At 42.9% G+C, this 21,275-nt stretch overlaps 1 protein-coding gene across 7 annotated transcripts in view; it reads left to right on the forward strand.

Annotated features, from left to right (window-relative positions):
* Nucleotides 1–21,275, forward strand: part of fermt2 (FERM domain containing kindlin 2) — a 157,023-nt gene that overhangs the window by 116,249 nt on the left and 19,499 nt on the right. For all 7 annotated transcript variants that reach the window (XM_072268790.1, XM_072268830.1, XM_072268780.1 and 4 more), the window contains 5 exons: nucleotides 2,767–2,901; nucleotides 5,727–5,776; nucleotides 9,011–9,135; nucleotides 15,124–15,230; nucleotides 17,050–17,271. In XM_072268790.1, the coding sequence (XP_072124891.1) occupies nucleotides 2,767–2,901; nucleotides 5,727–5,776; nucleotides 9,011–9,135; nucleotides 15,124–15,230; nucleotides 17,050–17,271 (639 nt within the window). The remainder of the gene's footprint in view (nucleotides 1–2,766; nucleotides 2,902–5,726; nucleotides 5,777–9,010; nucleotides 9,136–15,123; nucleotides 15,231–17,049; nucleotides 17,272–21,275) is intronic.

The following is a 21,275-nucleotide window of genomic DNA, read 5'->3' on the forward strand; positions in this document are numbered from 1 at the left end:
TTCAACACTTACTTCAAGCTTCCCTGTCCTCCCCTGAAAATTGACTTTATCACTATATTCATGTGAGGAAAATATGCGCTGTGTGTTTAATATTAAATTCGTTAGATAAACCCTTTTAGAAACTAAATTGAGTCTATTAGCCACTTACCACCTATATTCCGTTCGTGATTAACACCCCCCCCCCCACAGGTGTCCACGCAAGGCTTCATGGTCATGGTAGTCTTCCTCACGGCAAACGCAACGTATTTGACTGCTACTCTTGTCTGTTGGCAATCCTACCCCCCACACCCCGGTTGGCCAGTCCGCAAGAATATTGTCAATATTAAACCGGTCTGCAGTGCAAAAAAGGTTGGGTTCCCCTGGTGTAGGCTTTAGAATGAACAATGTGAGCAGGATGGGGGTGTATCATCAGATGGTGTAGGGAAAATGCTGGAATCTATTATTAAGGAAGTGTTGGTATAGGAAACTTGGGGAAATAAGGTTGGGCTGAGACAACACGCATATATAAAAGAAAAAAATCATGATTGTAAAGCTTTTTGCAATCTTTTGGTTTTCTAACTAGCAGAAAAGAGTTGAGACAGTTTATGCAACATATTGGGATCTTAGGAATCCTTCAATAAGGTGCCATATGAGATGATAATAAACTTGAAAATGCAGAGAGTTGAGGATCCTGTGCTGAAGTGTAGACAGAGAATTGGTTTGCAATGGAAAACAGTGGGTACAAATGCTGAACAAATGAGTCCATCAACTTTGCCTCCAAATTCCACTCTGCCCTCAAATTTACCTGGTCCATTTCCAACACCTCCCTCTACTTTCTCTGTCTCACTGTCTCTATCTCTGGAGACAGGTTATCTACTGATATCTATTACAAACCTACAGCCTCTTCAGAGTTACCTGAACTATACCATTTCCTACCCTGTAACTTGTAAAAGTAACATCCCCTTCTCTCAATTCCTCCGTCTCTGCCACATCTGCTCTTAGGATGAGGCTTTTCATTCTGGAACAAAGGAGATGTCTTCCTTTTTCAGAGACAAGGGCTTCCTTTCCTCCACCATCAACACTGCCCTTAACTGCATTTTGTCCATTATCACACACATCTGCTCTTACCCCATCCTCCCTCCACCCTACCAGGGATAGAGTTCCTCTTGTCCTCACCTACCACCCCACCAGCCCCTGCGTCCAATTCCGCCATTTCCAACGAGATCCCACCACCAAGCACATCTTTCCCTCCCCTCCCCCCCCCCACACACTTACTGCTTCGGCAGGGATCTCTCCCTATGTGACTCTCTAGTCCATCCGTCCCTCCCCACTGATCTCCCTCCTGGCACTGTCCTTGCAAGCGGAACAAGTGCTACACCTGCCCCTACACCTCCTCCCTCATTACCATCCAGGGCCCTAAACAGTCCTTCTAGTTGAGGCGACACTTCACCTGTGAGTCTGTTGGTTATATACTGTGTCCAGTGCTGCCAGTGTGGCCTCCTGTATATCAGTGAGACCCAACATAGATTGGGAGACCATTTTGCCAAACACCTACGCCTTGTCCGCCAGAAGAAGCGGGATTTCCTAGCGGCCACCCATTTTAATTCCACTTCCCAATCCCATTCCGCCATGTCAGTCCACGGCCTCCTCTACTGTTGCGATGAGGCCACAGTCAGGTTGGAGGAACAACACCTTATATTCCATCTGGGTAGGCTCCAACCTGATGGCATGAACATCAATTTCTCGAAGTTCCAGTAATGGCTCCCCCCCCCACTCCCACCCCCACTCCCACCCTCTCCTTCACCAGTCTCCATCCCCTTTTCCTTCACTCACCTATCTCCTTGCCTGCCTATCACCTCCCTCTGGTGCTCCTCCCCCCCTTTTCTTTCTTCCATGGCCTTCTGTCCCCACCTATCAGACTCACCCTTTTCCAGCCCTGTATCTCTTTCTCCAATCAACTTCTCAGCTATTTACTTCATCCCTCCCCCTCCCAGTTTCACTTACCACCTTGTATTTTTCTCTCTCCCCTCCCCCACCTTTTAAATCTACTCATCTTTTTTTCTCCAGTCCTGCCGAAGGGTCTTGGCCCAAAATGTCAACTGTACTTTTTTTCCGTATATGCTGCCTGGCCTGCTGAGTTCCTGAAGCATTTTGTTTGTTGTTTGGATTTTCAGCATCTGCAGATTCTCTCTTGTTTGACAAATAAGTTATGTTTTGATTGGGAGGCTGTGATAATTGGATCGCCAGAGACTGTTACTGGATTCCAGCTGTTCACAATCAGTAATTTAATTAAGGATATCAAATGTAATGTCACTATTTGCTGATGATACAAAGCTGTGTTGCAACATGTGGGATGGCTTCGATGAAAACACAAGTTGAGTGAACAGACAGGACATGAGACATAATTAGAAAAAAATGTGAGGTCTTCTGTCCTCTGCTGCCATGGGGTCTTTCAGACCTGCCTGAAAAGGAAGATGAGGACCAAATCTTGGAGCTTTCAGTCAGTCCTCTGCTGGCCCCAGCCTGGTATATGTTCTCCAGCCTCAAGTTGGACTTCAATCACATAAACTTTTTCTGGTTGAGAATGTCATGTCTAAGCCAAAACTGACATCTAACAGCCTAGTAAAAGGGCCAGCCTTTAAAATAGACATGTCATCTCGAGTTCAGTTTAATATAGTACTATAGGTTTTTTTTCTCAGATTCTGTACCATGTGTCACAATGTTTATGAGAAGAATGAAATTGTTCGTTTAAAATACTCAAATCAAGTGGCATCTTGTTTCCCCCAGTACCACATCAATAAATTATCTATTATGTCATCTGAGAATCACATGAACAACAGTGAAAAAGAAGTAGATGAAGTGGATGCGGCCCTTTCTGACTTGGAGATTACCTTGGAAGGTGGCAAAACATCGACCATTCTGGTATGTTACATCTCAGCTGTATTTTTATTACCTTGTGGTTAAAAATGTAGTCCCCCCTGGCACCCTCAGGGTCTCTCGGCTCGCTGTCGTCTAGGGAAACAGCCTCGGCCCCGCCAAACTGGGTAATTCGTTTGTGTGGATGCTGTGTGAGGTACCCCACCCCGCCCAAATAACAGACAATACACCAGATGCAATTAAATGATATACAGTTTATAGATATTACTGGAACTATATAATTAAAAGAGAATAAAATATAAAAGGAAAATAAAAGGCGCCACACTTATCAAAGTTCAATCTCTTCGTGCACAAAAACCGTTGGAGCTCAAGGACCTTCTTCTTCACCCTGCGACCCCCTCGGACCACCTCGACCGGCCGCCTGGGACCAACAACGGTGATTGACCAGACGCTCCACACGAGTCCGTCTCCGTCTCCTCGCAGAACGTCCCGCTCAGGGTCCGACCCCATCAGCGGACTCACAGCATCTCGTCCATCCTCTGTCTCGCTCTCCCGCCTTCTCCCCCAAAACCCCGCGCATACAGTATCTTCAAATATACCAAAACCATAACAACTATCCCAATTGGTTAGTAGCACTCTCTTATCACACACTAAAGCAAAAACAAACTGTTAGCGCAAACTTTCTCAGCGTTTAACACAACAAAGCCGCATTCCCCAGATTAACATAACAAAGACGCCATTTTAATTAGCCTCCACAGTAACATAAAAGTCAAAACCCCCTTACGAAAAGAAACAGAGTTTGAGTGAAAAAACAGCTCATCAAAATTGTCTGATAGTTAGAAAGAGTGTTTCTGATAGCGAGATCAATCCAATATACTGACAGCCAGTTAAGTCACTTTGTCAGAAACCTCTAAGCTAAATTTGCAATTGCGTACAAATAGAGTGTAGAAGTAGACTGGTAAATTTGCTGATGACACAAGTATTGGTAAAGGAGAAGAGAGCAGAGGTTGTAAAAAGATACAGTGATGTACCCCAGGCTACTGTGGGAAGTGAGAGAGGAGATTGCTGAGTCTTTGGCAATGATCTTTGCATCATCAATGAGGACGGGAGAGATTCCGGAGGATTGGAGGGTTGCGTATGTTATTCTCTTATTTAAGAAAGGGAGTAGAGATAGCCCAGGAAATTATAGACCAGTGAATCTTACTTCAATGGTTAGTAAGTTGATGGAGAAGATCCTGAGAGGCAGGATTTATGAACATTTGGAGAGGCATATGATTAGTAATAGTCAGCATGACTTTGTCAAAGGCAGCTCGTGCCTTACGAGCCTGATTGAATTTTTTGAGGATGTGACTAAACACATTGATGAAGGTAGAGCTGTAGATATAGTGTATATGGATTTTAGCAAGACATTTGATAAGGTACCCCATGCAAGGCTTATTGAGAAAGTAAGGAGGCATGAGATCCAAGGGGACATTGCTTTGTGGATGCAGAACTGGCTTGCCCACAGAAGGCAAAGAGTGGTTGTAAACGTGTCATATTCTGCATGGAGGTCGGTGACCAGTGGTGTGCCTCAGGGATCTGTTCTGGGACCCCTACTCTTTGTGATTTTTATAAATAACCTGGATGAGGAAGTGGAGGGGTGGGTTAGTAAATTTGCTGATGACACAAAGGTTGGGGTTGTTGTGGATACTGCGGAGGGCTGTCAGAGGTTACAGCGGGACACTGATATGATGCAAAACTGGGCTGAGAAGTGGCAGGTGGAGTTCAACCCAGATAAGTGTGAGGTGGTTCATTTTGGTAGGTCAAATATGATGGCAGAATATAGCATTAATGGCAAGACTTTTGGCAGTGTGGAGGATCAGAGGGATCTTGGGGTCCGAGTCCATAGGACACTCAAAGCTGCTACGCAGATTGACTCTGTGGTTAAGAAGGCATACGGTGCATTGGCCTTCATCAATCATGGGATTGAGTTTAAGAACTGAGAGGTAATGTTGCGGCTATATAGGACCCTGGTCAGACCCTACTTGGAGTACTGTGCTGAGTTCTGGTCACATCACTACAGGAAGGACGTGGAAACCATAGAAAGGGCGCAGAGGAGATTTACTAGGATGTTGCCTGGATTGGGGAGCATGACTTATGAGAATAGGTTGAGTGAACTCGGCCTTTTCTTCTTGGAGCGACAGAGGATGAGAGGTGACCTGATAGAGGTGTATAAGATGATGAGGGGCATTGATTGTGTGGATAGCCAGAGGCTTTTCCCAGGGCTGAAATAGCTAACACTAGAGGGCATAGTTTTAAGGTGCTTGGAAGTAGGTACAGAGGAGACGTCAGGGGTAAGTTTTTTACACAGAGAATGGTGAGTGCGTGGAATGGGCTGCCGGCGGCGGTGGTGGAGACGGAAACGATAGGGTCTTTTAAGAGACTCCTGGATAGGTACATGGAGCTTAGAAAAATAGAGAGCTATGGGAAATCCTAGGTAGTTCTAAGATAAGTACATGTTTGGCACAGCTTTGTGGGCCGAAGGGCCTGTACTGTGTTGTAGTTTTTCTATGTTTCTATGTAATGTGGGAAAACAGGATCAGGTGTTGATGTTTTCAGAGTAGGCATGAATGATTGGGGTTGAAAGGCCTCTTTGTTTGTAGTACAACTCTGACGCTGAATATCATACTTATAATATCCTAACCTGTGTTGTCTTCCAAATTCAAAAAACACGATAATAATTTTTCTTTGTTAAAACCAGTGCCTGCCACTTTTACGCTAGAAAATATTTGGAATATTCAGTTGATTAACCTTCAAGCAGTTCACTAACCAAGAATAGGTTTTATCTTTTCAAAATTAGCTTGTTAACTCAGAACTTATTCTTGTTTCAGGGTGATATCACTTCTATTCCTGAACTGGCTGACCATTTAAAAGTGTTCAAGTAAGATTTTCATTTTCCATTGGCATATTTTGCTCCCTTTTGGGGCCTTTCCTTTGAATTTCATTTCCCCACTTACAGAAAGAGTGTTTGTTCAAAATAAGCAGATTGCTGTATTATCCACTATTCCTCCCATGCTTTGCTGCCTTCATTACCAATGGTCCTCTCTTTTTATGAGAAATAGAGAACAGATTGAACTTATAAAAGCTTTGCTTGTTTAATGCCATTTGCTCCTATGAAATGAGCATTGTACTGGGTAAGTCTTAACACAGTCCAGCTTTTTAAAGTTGATCTTTGCTTTGCTCTGCATTTTACTGATGCACCTGATATCTTTTCATCTGTTTAAATAAGCATGACTGAATGGCACAAAGACATAGAATACTGTGTATCATGTGCAACCACCTGTGATGGGAGGGGAGGGAACCAAAGGCTAACTGTGTGAAGTAAGCTGATACCGTGCACAATGCAGCCTTTGAGTCTGCTGCAAACTCAGTGATGGGGCATATTTTAATGGACCTCTGTCTACGTATACCAGTTATCATAATCATCGGATAACATGTTCGGTAATGTTCCCTGTGTCTAAATCTCATGAGCTTTCTCCAGGGGTGAGCATTTCTAACTGTGTAAAGGCACAATTATTGGTCATGAATAGGGAGTAGACACCACCTCCTTTTATATTCTTCAGAGGGAGGGAAAACTAGGAAATGGATGAGAGTTGTACGGTAAAGATGTCATGACAGCTGCCTTTAAAACTTCAAATTATTTGATATTTCTAAGGTCTGCATGCCCCAGCTGGACATTAATTGAATGATGGTTTTTCCTGATGGGTGAAAGCTGTTAGTGTCTTGTTGACTACGAGAGTATAATCAAGGAGCCAAAAAATGGTTATGTGGTGGTGGGCATTACTAAATGGGCTATTCGTGACTTATTGAATGTGGCTGTGCTGGGGGATGGGTAATGCTCGTTATGACTATCTGCTAAACAAGTTAGGATGGTCAGCAGTTTTGACAATAACTGGGGAAGAATTAGGCAATAGGCTGAGTATAAAGAGCACACATTCTTGCAGGCTGTAGCTAAACCTTTTAACTTTATTCCCAATAGCATGAACATTGAATTCTACAATTTGGGTAATCTACTCCCCCTCTCCCAACCCCCTCCCCACCCCTCTCTCTCCCCATCCCCCACTCCTCATGATTTAAGCAAACCATCCTACACGTGCCCAACACCAGACTCCCCACCCTCATTTGGTGGAGATGATTTGGTTCCATGCTCCACCCTTCTTTTCGTATCAGATTCCACCTTCTGCACCCCTTTGCCATTGTCGCATTACCACCTCTCCCTCCCTATCAGACTCTATCTGACAATCACCCCCCTCCCCACTCTGATTGACTTGCCAGCTCTTGCCCCACCTCACATCTCCCCTATAAACTTTCAGTCCAGATGAAGAGTCTTGACCCAAAACTTTGCCCTCTGCAAATGCTGCCTGGCCTGAGCTCCTGTTTTATTTTGCTATTTCAAATCTTTTCCTCAGTATTCCCTACTGCGTGTTGCTTGTCTTTATTGATCTACAAACACCATTCTGCTTTCTTCCCTCCTACCCAACAGCTCTGATCTTTGCAGCTCTCTCCATGAGCCTTTTTAAAATGTTCTGCTGGACCCCCTTAATCAAGAGGGAAATGTTGTTTGATAAACTTCACCAAGAATCATCACGGGCAGATTGTTATGTTAAAGATGCTGTATAAATTCTAGCAGTTGTTGTCATACATTTCCTGTTGTGCATTGACAATGCCTACATTGTACTGAGAGAACAAAGTGAAGAAACAATCTGAAACTTGTTTTAGAACTCCATGAAGTGCTGTAACACACATCTCTGTATAATTGGAGTGAATTTAATGATACTTAATGATTATTGTCAACCTGATTGTGAATTGAATCTCACATGGTTATACTCAGCAAGCTAGCTGTTGGGACTTTTGACCAACCCTGAAAAAGTTCGTGGTGGCAGAGTGACATTGTAACCTCAATCTGCACCCATATTTGATGAACATCGACTTCTCTAACTTCCGCTAAGGCCCCACCTCCCCCTCGTACCCCATCTGGTACTTATTTTTATGCACACATTCTTTCTCTCACTCTCCTTTTTCTCCCTCTGTCCCTCTGAATATACCCCTTGCCCATCCTCTGGGTCCTCCCCCCCTTGTCTTTCTTCCCGGACCTCCTGTCCCATGATCCTCTTGTATCCCTTTTGCCAATCACCTGTCTAGCTCTTGGCTCCATCCTTCCCCCTCCTGTCTTCTCCTATCATTTTGGATCTCCCCCTCCCCCTCCAACTTTCAAATCCCTTACTCGCTCTTCCTTCAGTTAGTCCTGACAAAGGGTCTGGGCCTGAAACGTCGACTGCACCTCTTCCTAGAGATGCTGCCTGGCCTGCTGCGTTCACCAGCAACTTTGATGTGTGTTGCCCATATTTGAGACACTGCTTTTGGCCAGCTTCATCAACCATGCAAATACCCTTAGGAGTCTGCTGCCAGTAGTAGGCGGTAATTCAAAATGCTCCTACTCCCAGTCATCACAGTGGGATAAAAATACCTTGCCTCACCCTTCTTCCGCCCACCCCCCCCATCCACTTTCAGTTTTAATATTCTACCCAGGATATCTGGTGCAGAAGTATGTGTACAATGTCCTTATCTGATCATTTGCCAACAAGCTGATGAGTTTTTTCCCCTTGTTGACGTGTATGGATTACCTAAGAGTAAACTGTTGGCTCAATACCCAAAAGGGCAATCTCTCAATTGACAGTTTCAGTATTTGACCTCTGGAAGCTAAGTGTTTTCCACGCACTTTAACAATAGTAAAGCTTTTTGCAAAGATCTGTAAAGTATGACAGCAATGCTCATGGTAGTCTTATTTGTTTTCAAAGGATTTTCTTCTCTGTGGTCACCAAAATAGTACATTTAAAGTCAAGAGGGTATGGTAGTAGTGATATATTTCTTTTGGCAGAGAAAATCCCATTATTAATACAATTGTGTTATTTATATGTGTGGTAAATATTCTGTCATTTTCATGATTTCATACTAAAAATTTTTGTTAAAGTATGGCCTCAGTGACTCCAGACAATGAATCTAGCTGATAGCTCGGGTGGAAGTTACGTTGTTGGAATTGTTAAGCTCATGTTGACCCGCAAGTGGTTTAAATGCTAATAGATATTTTTCTTTGAAAATAACCTTCTGCCTGCAGACCAAAGAAATTGACGTTGAAAGGTTACAAGCCATACTGGTGTACATTTAAAGACACCTCCATTTCCTGCTACAAAAGTAAAGATGAATCCCACGGACCCCCAGCTCATCAGATGAACTTGCGAGGTGAGAGTTACATTTTTAATGCATCAAAGTGCCATGGTTCCCAACATCCAATAAAGGCTCAGGGGCTTTAAGGGAAAGCAATGCAACTTGCCTAGTAAAATAGGTAGGGAAGTGAAATTGACATTGAGCAATATAGAATTAGAACTAATAAATTCTTCTACAGATGAAATTAATGAACTCTGATATTTTCCAGTGGAATCTTGAGTCAATGCTCCTATGATAAGAACTTGCTTTCTGCAATACTGTTTTAGAAAATCAGATGGTCACCCGCCATACTGTGATGATACTTCAATTCAAATACTGTCTGCAGGTCATGGTTAGAAATATTGTAATAGAAGCATCATGTTCCTTAAACTACTGGAGAAACACTTTTCGTCCCTCTTCCCTCCGGGAGAAGGCTCAGGAGCTTGAAGACTCGTACGGCCAGATTTGGGAACAGCTTCTTTCCAACTGTGATAAGACTGCTGAATGGATCCTGGCCCGGATCTGGGCCGTACCCTCCAAATATCTGGACTTGCCTCTCGGTTTTTTTGCATTACTTTACTTTCCATTTTTCTATTTTCTATTTATGATTTATAATTTAAATTTTTAATATTTACTATCAATTTGTACTCCAGGGAGCGCGAAGCGCAGAATCAAATATCACTGTGATGATTGTATGTTCTAGTATCAATTGTTTGGTGACAATAAAGTATAAAGTATAACCCAGCAGGCCAAAGATCATCAGTGGAAAGAGAAACAGCTTGCATTTCAGGCTCCAGAGCCTTTCTCAGAAATCTGAAGTGTCATTGTCCTGAAACTTTGACTTTGTTACTCTTTTCCACAGATGTTGCTGGACTTCCTGAATGTTTCCAGCATTTTTTTGTTTTTATTTCAAATTTTCTCCATCTGTATTTTTTTCTTTTTATTTCCTTGTTAAGACAGCTCAACAAAAGCAAAATCAGAGAGGCAACCATCTACTACCACTCCCTGGCTTCTCCCACAAAGCCAATGTCTACTCCAATTTACTACCTCATCTTGATTGCCAGGCAACTGGACCTTCTAGACCAATTTCCCATCAGAGTTAAATGTCTTGCTAAAGTCCAGGTAGACAGCATTCACTACCTTGCCTTCCTCCACTTTCTTGGTGACTTCCTCAAAAACCTACCACACACAATGCCCTGCTGACTATCCATAATCAGTCCGTGTCTATCCACATACCTTCCAATAACTTTCCCACTACTGATATCAGACTCAGTGGCCTATAATTTCCTGGTTTATTTTTAGAGCCTTTCTTAAACAGTGGAACAAAATTGGCTATCTTCCAATCTCCTGGTACCTCTCCTGTTGCTAAGAATAATTTAAATATCTCTGCTAAGGCCTCAACGCTTCCTGCACTTGCCTCCTGCAGGGTCCGAGGGAGTACCTTGTCAGGCCCTGCAGATTTATCCACCTTATTTAAGATCTCCCCCATCACTTCTGGTCCCATGCATGGATTACCATTCCGATCTTCCAAAGGACCAATTTTGTCCCTTGCAATTCTTTTGCTCTTAACATATCTGTAGAATCCCCTGGCATTCTCCTTCACCTTGTCTGCTAGGGCAATCTCTTGCCTTTTGGCCCTCTTGATCTCTTTCTTGCATTTCTTAGACCATAAGCACTTCATTTGTTCCAACCTGCTATGTACCTCCTTTTTCTTAACCAGTGCCTCAAGCTTTGTACTCTCAAAACTTCACTTTTGAAGGCCTCCCACTTATCAAGTACACCTTTGCCAGAAAACAGCTTGTCCCAATCAACACTTCCCAAGTTCTTTCTGATGCCTTTAAAATTGGCCTTTTTCCAATTTAGAATCTCAACCCATGGACCAGTCCTATCTCTTTGCATACTTACCTTGAAATGAATGGCATTGTGATCATTAGGTGCAAAGTGTTCCCTACACAAACTTCTGTCACCTGCCCTGTCTCATTCCCTAATAACAGATCAAGTATCGCACACCCGCTCATTGGGACTTCTACAGGCTGGTTAAGGAAACTTTCCTGAACACATTTGACGAAATCTCCCATCTAGTCCTTTTACAATTTGGGAGTCCCAGTCAATTTGTTTAAAGTTAAAATCACCAACTATAACAACCTTATGTTCCTTGCAGCAGTTTGTAATCTCTCTACAAGCTTGTTCCTCTAAGTCCCTCAGACTGTTTGGTGGTCTCTAATATAGCCCCTGTGGAAACCATAGAAAGGGTGCAGAGGAGATTTACAAGGATGTGGTCTGGATTGGGGAGCATGCATTATGAAAATAGGTTGAGTGAACTCAGCCTTTTCTCCTTGGAGCAATGGAGGATGAGAGGTGACTTGATAGAGGTGTACAGGATAATGAGAGGCATTGATCGTGTGGATAGTCAGAGGCTTTTCCCCAGGGCTGAATTGGCTAGCATGAGAGGGCATAGTTTTAACGTGCTTGGAAGTAGGTACAGAGGAGATGTCAGGGGTAAGTTGTTTATGCAGAGGGTGGTGAATGCATGGAATGGGCTGCCGGCAACGGTGGTGGAGGTGGAAACAATAGGGTCTTTTAAGAGACTCCTGGATGGCTACCTGGAGCTTAGAAAAATCGAGGGCTATGGGTAATTCTAGGTAGTTCTAAGGTAGGGACATGTTCAGCACAGCTTTGTGGGCCGAAGGGCCTGTATTGTGCCATATATTTTCTATGTTTCTATGTTAACTTGGTCATACCTTACTTATTACTCCGTTCCACCCATAAAGCCTCACTAGACAAGTTCTCCAATCTGTCCTTACGGAGTACTGCCGTGACATTTTCCCTGACCAGTATCACCACTCCTCTTCCTTTAATCTCTCCCATTCTGTCGTGTCTGAAACAATGGAACCATGCAATATTGACCTGCCAGTCCTGCCCCTGGGAAGGCAGGGAGATCTCCAGTGTCCCTGACTACTACACCTGCACCTGCAGGGAGTGCATTCAGCTATAGTCTCTTTCAGACCATGTTAAGGAATTGGTTCTGGATAAACTCCGAATCATTTGGGGGCTGAGGGATTGATCAATGGGCCATGCAGGAGGGAGGCAGTTACACCCAAGGTTCAGGACATGGCTAACTGGGTCACTGTCAGTAGAGAGAAAGGGGAGAGGAAGCCAGTGCAGACCACCTCTGTGGCCAGTCCTCTCAACGACGGGTATACCACTTTGGATACTGTTGGCTGGAGGTAATGAAGGCAAATGTAATGTTAGCACTTTTTTTTTATTCGCAGTTATTTTGTAAGTAACACTATTCTTTACATTTAGGTCTCTGGCTCTGTGGCTCAGAAGGGGAGGGGAACAAGAGGAGTGTCTTTGTATAGGGGATTCCATAGTTAGAGAGGCAGGCAGGAAATTCTGTGGAAGACACCTGAATGGTATGTTGCCTCCCACGTGCCAGGGTCAGGGATGTCTCAGATCAGGTCCATAGCATTCTAAAGAGAGAAGGTGAGCAGCCAGAAGTTGTGGAACATACTGTATTGGGACCAATGACATACAGTAGGTAGGAAAAAGGATGAGGTCATGAAGAGAGAATATGGGGAGTTGGGTAGAAAGCTGAAAAGCAGGTCCTCCAGGGTAGTAATCTCTGGATTGCTGCCTGCCATTAGGGGTAAGAATAGGACAATTTGGCAGGTGAATGTGTGTCGGAGGAATTGGTGCAGGGGGCAGGGTTTCAGATTTCTGGATCATTGGGATCTCTCCCAGGGAATTTATGACCTGTACAAAAAGGACGTGTTGCACTTGAACCAATATCCTTGCAGGTAAATTTGCTAGAGTTGTTGGAGAGGGTTTAAACTAATTTGGCAAGGGAAGGGGACCAGAGTGACAGGGCTGAAGCTGGAGCAGTTGGTATATAAGTAGAGGCCTTGTGTAATGAGACTGTGATGAGGTAGTAATGGGGAACAAAGAATTTAGCAGATGAACTTAAAAAGCATTTTGCGTCAGTCTTCACTGTGGAAGACACCAGCAGTATACCAAAAATTTGAGAGTGTCAGGGGGCAGAAGTGAGTATACTATTACTAAGGAGGAGGTACTTGGGAAACTGAAAGGAGTAGATGAACTGCACCCCAGTGTTCTGAAGGAGGTAACTGAAGAGATTGTAGAGGCATTAGTAATGATCTTTCAAGAATCACTAGATTTTGGCATGATTCCAGAGGACTGGAAAATTGCAAATATCACTCCACTCTTTAAGAAGAGAGGGGGGCAGAAAAAAAGGAAATTATAGATCAGTTGGTCTGACTTCAGTGGTTGGAAGATGTTGGAGTCCATTATTAAGGATGAGATTTCGGGGTACTTGGAAGCACATGATAAAACAGGCCAAAGTCAGCATGGTTTCCATTAGGGGAGATCATGCCTGACAAATCTGTTGGAATTCTTTGAGGAAATAATAAGCAGGGTAAACAAAGAAGAATCAGTGTATGTATACTTGAATTTTCAGTAGGCCTTTGACAAGGTGCCACACGAGGCTGCTTGACAAGATAACAATGGAAGATTGGCTGACTGGCAGGAGGCAAAGAGTGGACGTAAAGATGGCCTTTTCTAGTTGGCTTCCAGTGACTAATGGTGTTCCACAGAAGTCAGTGTTGTGATCACTTTTTTCACATTATACATACGTTAGTGATTTGGATGATGGAATTGATCGTTTTGTGGCCAAGTTTATGGATGATATGAAGATCAGTGGAGGGGCAGGTAGTGTTGATAAGCAGGTGGCCTGTAGAAGGACTTAGAAAGATTGGGAGAATAAGCAAAGAAGTGGCAGATGGAATAGAGTGTAGGGAAATGTATGGCCATGCATTTTGGTGGAAGGAATAAAGGCATAGAATATTTTCTAAATGGGGAGAAAGTTCAAAAATCTGAAGTGCAATGGGGCTTGGGAGTCCTCATGCACGGTTCCCAAAGGTTAACTTGCAGGTTGAATTGGTGGTAATGAAGGCAAATGTAATGTTAGCATTGTTTTTTTATTCGTAGTTATTTTGTAAGTAACACTATTCTTTGCATTTCTGGTCAGATGCTAAATGCATTTCATTGGCTTTGTATCTGTACTCAGCACAATGACAATAAAGTTGAATCTAATCTAATCTAATCTACTTTGAGTGGACTAAAATCTAAAAGCAAGGATGTAATGATGCTTTATAAGGCAATGGTCAGACCGCACTTGGAGTATTGTGAGCAGTTTGGGGCTCTTTATCTAAGAAAGGATGTGCTTGCATTGGAGAGGTTCACAAGAATGGTTCCAGGAATGAAAGAGTTAACGTATTAGCGGAGTTTAATGGTTCTGGGCCTGTGCTGACTAAAGTTAGCCGAATGAGGGGGGGAGGATCTTATTGAAACCTGTCGAATAGTGAAAGGCCTAGGCAGAGTGGATGTGAGGAGGATGTTTCCATAGTGAAGGAGTATAGGACCAGAGGGCACAGCCTCAGAATAGAGAGATGTCCATTTAGAGTGGAGATGAGGAGGAATTTCTTGAACCAGAGTGGAGAATCTGTGGAATTAATTGCCACAGATGGCTGTGGAGGCCAAGTCATTGGGTATACTTAAAGCAGAGGTTGATAGGTTCTTGATTAGCCAGGGTATCAAATGTTACAGGGAGAATTCAGGAGAATGGGGTAATAAGTCAGCCATGATGGAATGGCAGAGCAGACTCAATGGACCGGGTGGCCTAATTCTGCTCCTGTGCCTTATGGAAGTATTTTGGGGTGTGCTTCTACATAAGTTCCTGCAGTAGCACATGTGATACGCTCATTTTGTTTCTGCAGGAGCAGGACTAACCATCTGAGATGGAATTGCAATAGCTGCTGTACACACTGGAAGAAGCCAATTTACCACTCTGAATCAGATATTAGTCAACCAATTATCATTCCAATATTCTATATGTAGTATGATTTTTTTTAACGGATTTGATTTGTTGTTATCTAGAAAAGCAATAAGGAATGTTTCAAAAGCACAGCTGTGGTGAATAATCTGAGCAATGATTTTATGTAATAGGTTGTGAGGTGACCCCTGATGTAAACATATCCAGCCAAAAATTCAATATCAAGTTGCTGATACCAGTGGCAGAGGGGATGAATGAAATCTGGCTCCGTTGTGATAATGTAAGTATTTACCTTGAATTTAATTACTTTTTAGATCCCCGGATAATCTTGATGCTGTAATAATAATCTTCATTGATCTAACATGGCCATACACTTAGACCTCGAATAACACTGAGGATGTGTTCCTTGGAGGTGGAGTGCTATGTAAATCAGTGCTATGTGGGGTCACTGTAGCATTACGTAAAGGGACATGTGTGCCCGATTTATTTTTAAATCAAACCCTAGGTATATGATATATTATTTTTAATGTATACAGAGTAATTCATGGAGTAACAAACGGTTAGCAGGCCTAACCCATACACCAGTGGAGCAGCAACACATTGCAGCAGCAGCAGAGGGAAGCGGGTGGTGGCTACTTCTTAGGGGAGGGCTCAGGCTGTGGGTCCTCCTCTACCTTTGGCTTCTTCAAATATCACTTGCAGTTTCACATCCATGCTAGGGCTTTTCCTGGACATCTTGGTTGTACACCCCTCATTGGAAGTTGCAGGCCATTTTTCAGACATTATAATAGCAAAAAGTGGAATAAATTGGCGAGGAAGCAAGCTGTTTACTCACGCGGGGAGGCGGAGTGTGAACTAATACGTGATTGGCTGTGAATGGCTCAGAGCGCATGTAAAACACTCTCATTGGCTGATTGAGTGTTTACTGCAGTGCCAACCACTCTTGAGAAGTTTTAAGTGTTGTTTAGAATGAATTTTTGTCATTTTTAAAAATTTCAATAAAGAATTACCTCATTGTAATGAGTCAGTGCTATGTGGGGTCTGAGTGTTTACGAGAAATGAAAATCCAATTCAAAAGCTAATATGATGCATCTTTTTCATTAAATTTTGCTTGTACAATATGCTGTAAAATTGCTGAGTTAAGAGTAATCTAGTTTTTAAATTGGTTTCCTCAAAGAGTATATGGTGACATCACTGCACTTCAGCTGCCACCGATGACCTCCCGTCTCCATCGTCTTCTGAAGTCAATGGCATGGTTGGAGTTCATCAATGCTTCTGCAATCATTGCATCCATTGTACAGGGGATTGGTCTATACGGCTTCACCAGAGCCCTGTTACCCATTTCCACATCTCGCGACTTTGAGAGGCATATGATATACATGTTAGTTAAAGTCTGTCCCGAGCCTTGTGGCCCATCAGGCTGGTGCTTATGCCAGTTTCTGTGGCGTGAAGCGAGACTCTCCCCCCCCCCCCCCCGATAGGACGCCAGTCTATCGCGAGGTTAACCCCCAGCATTTGCCGGTACCCATTTTCGGCTGGGTGGACTGGAGCAGTGTGTGGTTAAGTGCCTTGCTTAAAGACACAACACACTGCCTTGGCCGAGACTCGAACCCACGACCTTCAGATCGTGAGCCCAACGCCCTAACCACTTGGCCATGCACCACACACATGTACTTTAATAATAAGTTTGACTGACTACGTTCCTTTGTGTTTGTTTTTCTTCAAAAAATATTGAGCAAGTACAATTACATAATTTGTATGCTACATGATATCTTATTTTAAAGATTCGTTTGAATTTTCTGACTAATAGTATAATGTAAAGGATGAGTGTAACCCCAGTAAAGTAGTTCTTGGTAAATTATTTACTTTTCCTCAATTTATTATTCCTTTGTCTCTGTTGCTCCCCTTTTGAAAGTTAAATGCAATGCAGGATGAAGCATTGTCAGTAGCTAAACAGTAATTTTGACCTCAAAGGTTTCCTCCCTCCCAAATATTGAAGCCCAAGAATAATTTGTGAAGTGAACAGTTCCAATAAGTTTTTTTTAAGAGTAAGAATAGTTTCCATTTGAATCTAATGCTTTTTCCCCCCATTTTGTTAGGAGAAGCAGTATGCACAGTGGATGGCAGCTTGCAGGCTGGCATCAAAAGGCAAGACGATGGCAGACAGCTCATACAGCCTTGAGGTGCAGAATATCTTGTCATTTTTGAAGATGCAGCATTTAAACCCTGACCCACAAGTTATTCCTGACCAGAATTCAACAGACATCAATCCAGAGTGTCTCGTGTCCCCTCGCTATTTAAAGAAGTATAAAAACAAACAGGTATTTTTCCTAGAAATCTTTTTTGACAGCTTGTGGAGTGGCAGGGAGTTCTATGTTTGTTCCAATTCTGACATGTTTTGTAGATGAAACAATATGAGCAATTTTGGCCCTGCTCATTGAAGGTTAAAAAAAATTCATTTGAAGTGTGTTCATGATTAAGTAATTCCATAGAATATGCCAAATTTTCTGATGAACCTAAAAAATCGGAGAGGGTGACGGGGAAATGATAATCCCTCTACTCATCCATCAGAGATGATAATATGGATTGCAAAAGTCTTGTTATTACAGTTGCTGTTTTGTAACCTTGACACAAGCTGCTATTTTATATTAAAATAATTCACTGTTATGTATTTTAGCTTGTAGATAGTTGTGCTTCATTTGCAGTCAGGAATGTGATCAAAATATCTTTTTCCTTTTTAGTGAAGAACTATATATTCTCCTGCTTTGTTGTTTCTTTGTATGCTGAAGTTAGTTGCAGAGGAAATTTTGCAAATTCTCCAGATTCAACAGAATCTTGGAAGCCTCTGTTTTTGGAGTTGAAATTCAAGGCAAGTCCTTGAATCATATGACATTTCAGCTCCTAAAATAAATAGCAAAATCATTGTTGCCAAGTTCTTGGAACATTTTGTTTCCAAGTTTTTTTTTAACTTGAGCTCTCTACTGATAAATAAAGAAAAGTTTTCATGGTAAGATATATTCTTGCTTTCATAAAATCTTGACCAGATTGATATAAAGTCCTTCCTTAAATTATATTTTGTATGAAAGAGGGAGGCAGCTTAACACAGTGTGGTCACGCAAACAGCAGCAATCAAGAAAACTGTTTTCTGTTATGTTGGTGAAGGGGTAATTAATAACTAGGATCCTGGAGAGCTTTTCTGTTCTTCAAAATATTGCCTTAGGATTTTATTTGTCTGCCTGAGCAAGCAATCAGGTCTTCCGTTTAATGATCCAAAAGAAAGGACTTTTGACCATGCAGCATTCTCAGAAGTATTGTGTGTGCATCAGCATAAACTGCTCAAATCACAGTCTGGGAATATAACCTATAATCCCTTGACATTTTGATGAGTGTTGCCAATTGGTGACTTCTTAATCGACAAGCATTCTTATGTCTAATAAAGATAGATAATTCCACATGTAATGATTTTTGGGTTCAACGTATATAAATATAATTTATAACCTTGCTTCAGAAAGTTGGATTTTGTGGATTTAGTTAATCGATTTGAATTCTTTTAAATCTGACATTGATTTTCAATATTGTGCTTGCAACCTATCCATTTTTAGATAAATGTTTTAATGAGATTGGCATTTCCGTAATTGAAGGAAAAAGACAAGTTTGTTAGTTAAATTATTGCATTGCTACTGCTGTTCACTTCGTCTTTTTGAGAAACTAAGCATAATCTGAAATTGCTACATGACTGTTAATATGAAAAATATGTATCATTTAGCAGCAAATACTAAATACTTGTTCCTGCCCCACTGAACTCATATCTGCATACCTCGGCTGTGTTTTATCCCCCCCAGCTCAGTCCCTTCCTACCTACATCCGTGACACTTCACACGCTCTGGATCTTTTCAATTATTTCACGTTCCCTGGCCCCCATCATCTTATTTTCACTATGGATGTCCAGTCCCTCTACACCTCCAACCCTCACAAGGAAGGCCTCAAAGTTCTCAGCTTCTTTCTGGACACCAAACCCAACCAGTTCCCCTCCACCACCACTCCTCCGTCTAGCAGAACTTGTCCTCACTCTTAATAACTTCTCCTTTGGCTCCTCTCATTTCCTTCAAACAAAAGGTGTAGCGATGTGCACTCGCAGGGGTCCCAGCTATGCCTGCCTTTTTGTCAGCTATGCGGATCAGTCTGTGTTCCAAGCCTACACTGGCAACCGTCCCATGCTTTCCCTACGCTAGATCGACGACTGCATTGGTACTGCTTCCTGCAACCACGCGGAGCTTGTCGACTTCATCAACTTTGCCTCCAACTTCCACCCTGCCCTCATATATATCTGGTCCATTTCCAACACCTCCCTCCCCTTTGTCAATCTCACTGTCTCTATCTCTGGAGGCAGTTTGTCTACTGATGTCTACTATAAACCCACAAACTCTCACAGCTACCTGGACTATACCTTTTTCCATCCTGTTACTTGTAAAAACGCCATCCCCTTCTCTCAATTTCTCCGTCTTCACCGCATCTGCTCTCAGGATGAGGCTTTTCATTCCAGAATGAAGGAGATGTCCTTCTGCCATCTCTAATGGGATCCCACCACCAAGCACATCTTTCCCTCCGCCTCCCCCGTCCCCCCCCCCCACACTTCCTGCTTTCCACAGGGATCACTTCATACCCAACTCCCTTGTCCATTTGCACCTCCCCACTGATCTCCCTCCTGGCATTCTTGCAAGCAGAGCAAGTGCTACACCCACCCCTACACCACCTCCCTCACTACCATTCAGGGCCCCAAACAGTTCTTCCAGGTGAGGCAACACCTCACCTGTGAGTCTGTGGGGTCATATACTGTGTCTAGTGCTCCCAGTGTGGCCTCCTGTATATCGGTGAGGCCAAACGTAGTTTTGGAGAGCACTTATACTTTATACTTTATTGTCGTCAAACAATTGACACTAGAGCGTACAATCATCACAGCAATATTTGATTCTGCTCTTTGTGCTCCCTGAAGTACAAATCGATGGTAAATATTAAAAATTTAAATTATAAATCATAAATAGAAAATAGAAAAGGGAAAGTGAGGTAGTGTAAAAAAACCGAGAGGCAGGTCCAGATATTTGGAGGGTATGGCCCAGATCTGGGTCGTACTTCGACAAACACCTGTGCTCTGTCCGCCAGAAAAAGCAGGATCTCCAAGTGGCCACCCATTTTAATTCCATTTCCCATTCCATTCTGATATGTCAATCCATGGCCTCCTCTACTGTCATGATGAGACTACATTTGGGTTGGAGGAACAACACCTTATATTCCATCTGGGTAGCCTCCAACCTGATGGCATGAACATCGATATGTCGAACTTTCGTTAATGCCCCTCTCGCCCACAAACTGCTTCACCATACTCTCACCTTTTCTCCTTGCCTGCCCATCACCTCCCTCTGGTGCTTCTCCCCCTTTTCTTGCTTCCATGGCCTTCTGTCCTCTTCTATCGGAATCCCCCTTCTCCACCCTACCCTGTATCTTTTTCACTGATCAGCTTCCCAGCTCGTTACTTCGTCCCTCCTCCTTCAGGTTTCACCTATCACCTTGTATTTCTCTCTTCCCCCCTCCCCCTTTTAAATCTACACCTCTTCTTTTTTTTTCTCCAGTCCTGCCAAAGGCTCTGGACCCAAAACATCGACTGTACTTTTTTCCCCATAGATGCTGCCTGGCCTGCTGAGTTCCTCCAGCATTTTGTGTGTGTTGCAAATATTTTTAGGTTCCTGCATTCTAAGTTAATCCCGAGCATCAAAGTGGAACTCTCTTATGTTTTCTCTACCAATTTGAACATTTTGGTACAGACCAAAATTCCACTATGGTCACATTTATTGGGAGAAACGAGCCCTGATATTTTTTCCTCATTGCCGTAGAGCAATACTGCATGGAAGCAGGTCATTTGGCCTAACTGGATCAAGCTGACCAGAGCATCCTCCTCTAGTCCCAGTTGCTTGCACTCAGCCCCTCACCTCCAAGCCCTTCCCCCCTATAGACTTATCCAAATGCCTCTTAAATGATGCAATTATATGTCCCTTGACCACTTCCTCTGGCAGCTCATTCCAGGTACTCTTTTCCCTCTGTGTAACTAAGTTCTATATCTGGTCACTTTCAAATTGCTCCCTTCTTGTCTTGTCTGTCCATTCTAGTTTTGAACTTCCCAGTCCTGGGGAGAAGACTGTGACCGTCACCCCTCATGCCTCCTGCACTTCAGGGAATAAAGATATAGTGTGGCTGACCTTTACCTATAATTCAGGCCTTCTAGTCAAGGCGGCATCAACTGCATTCTCTCCAGCTTGATAATGTTTTTTTC

The sequence above is a fragment of the Mobula birostris genome, chromosome 1 (assembly GCF_030028105.1).
Source record: "Mobula birostris isolate sMobBir1 chromosome 1, sMobBir1.hap1, whole genome shotgun sequence".
Classification (NCBI taxonomy): Eukaryota; Metazoa; Chordata; class Chondrichthyes; order Myliobatiformes; family Myliobatidae; genus Mobula; species Mobula birostris.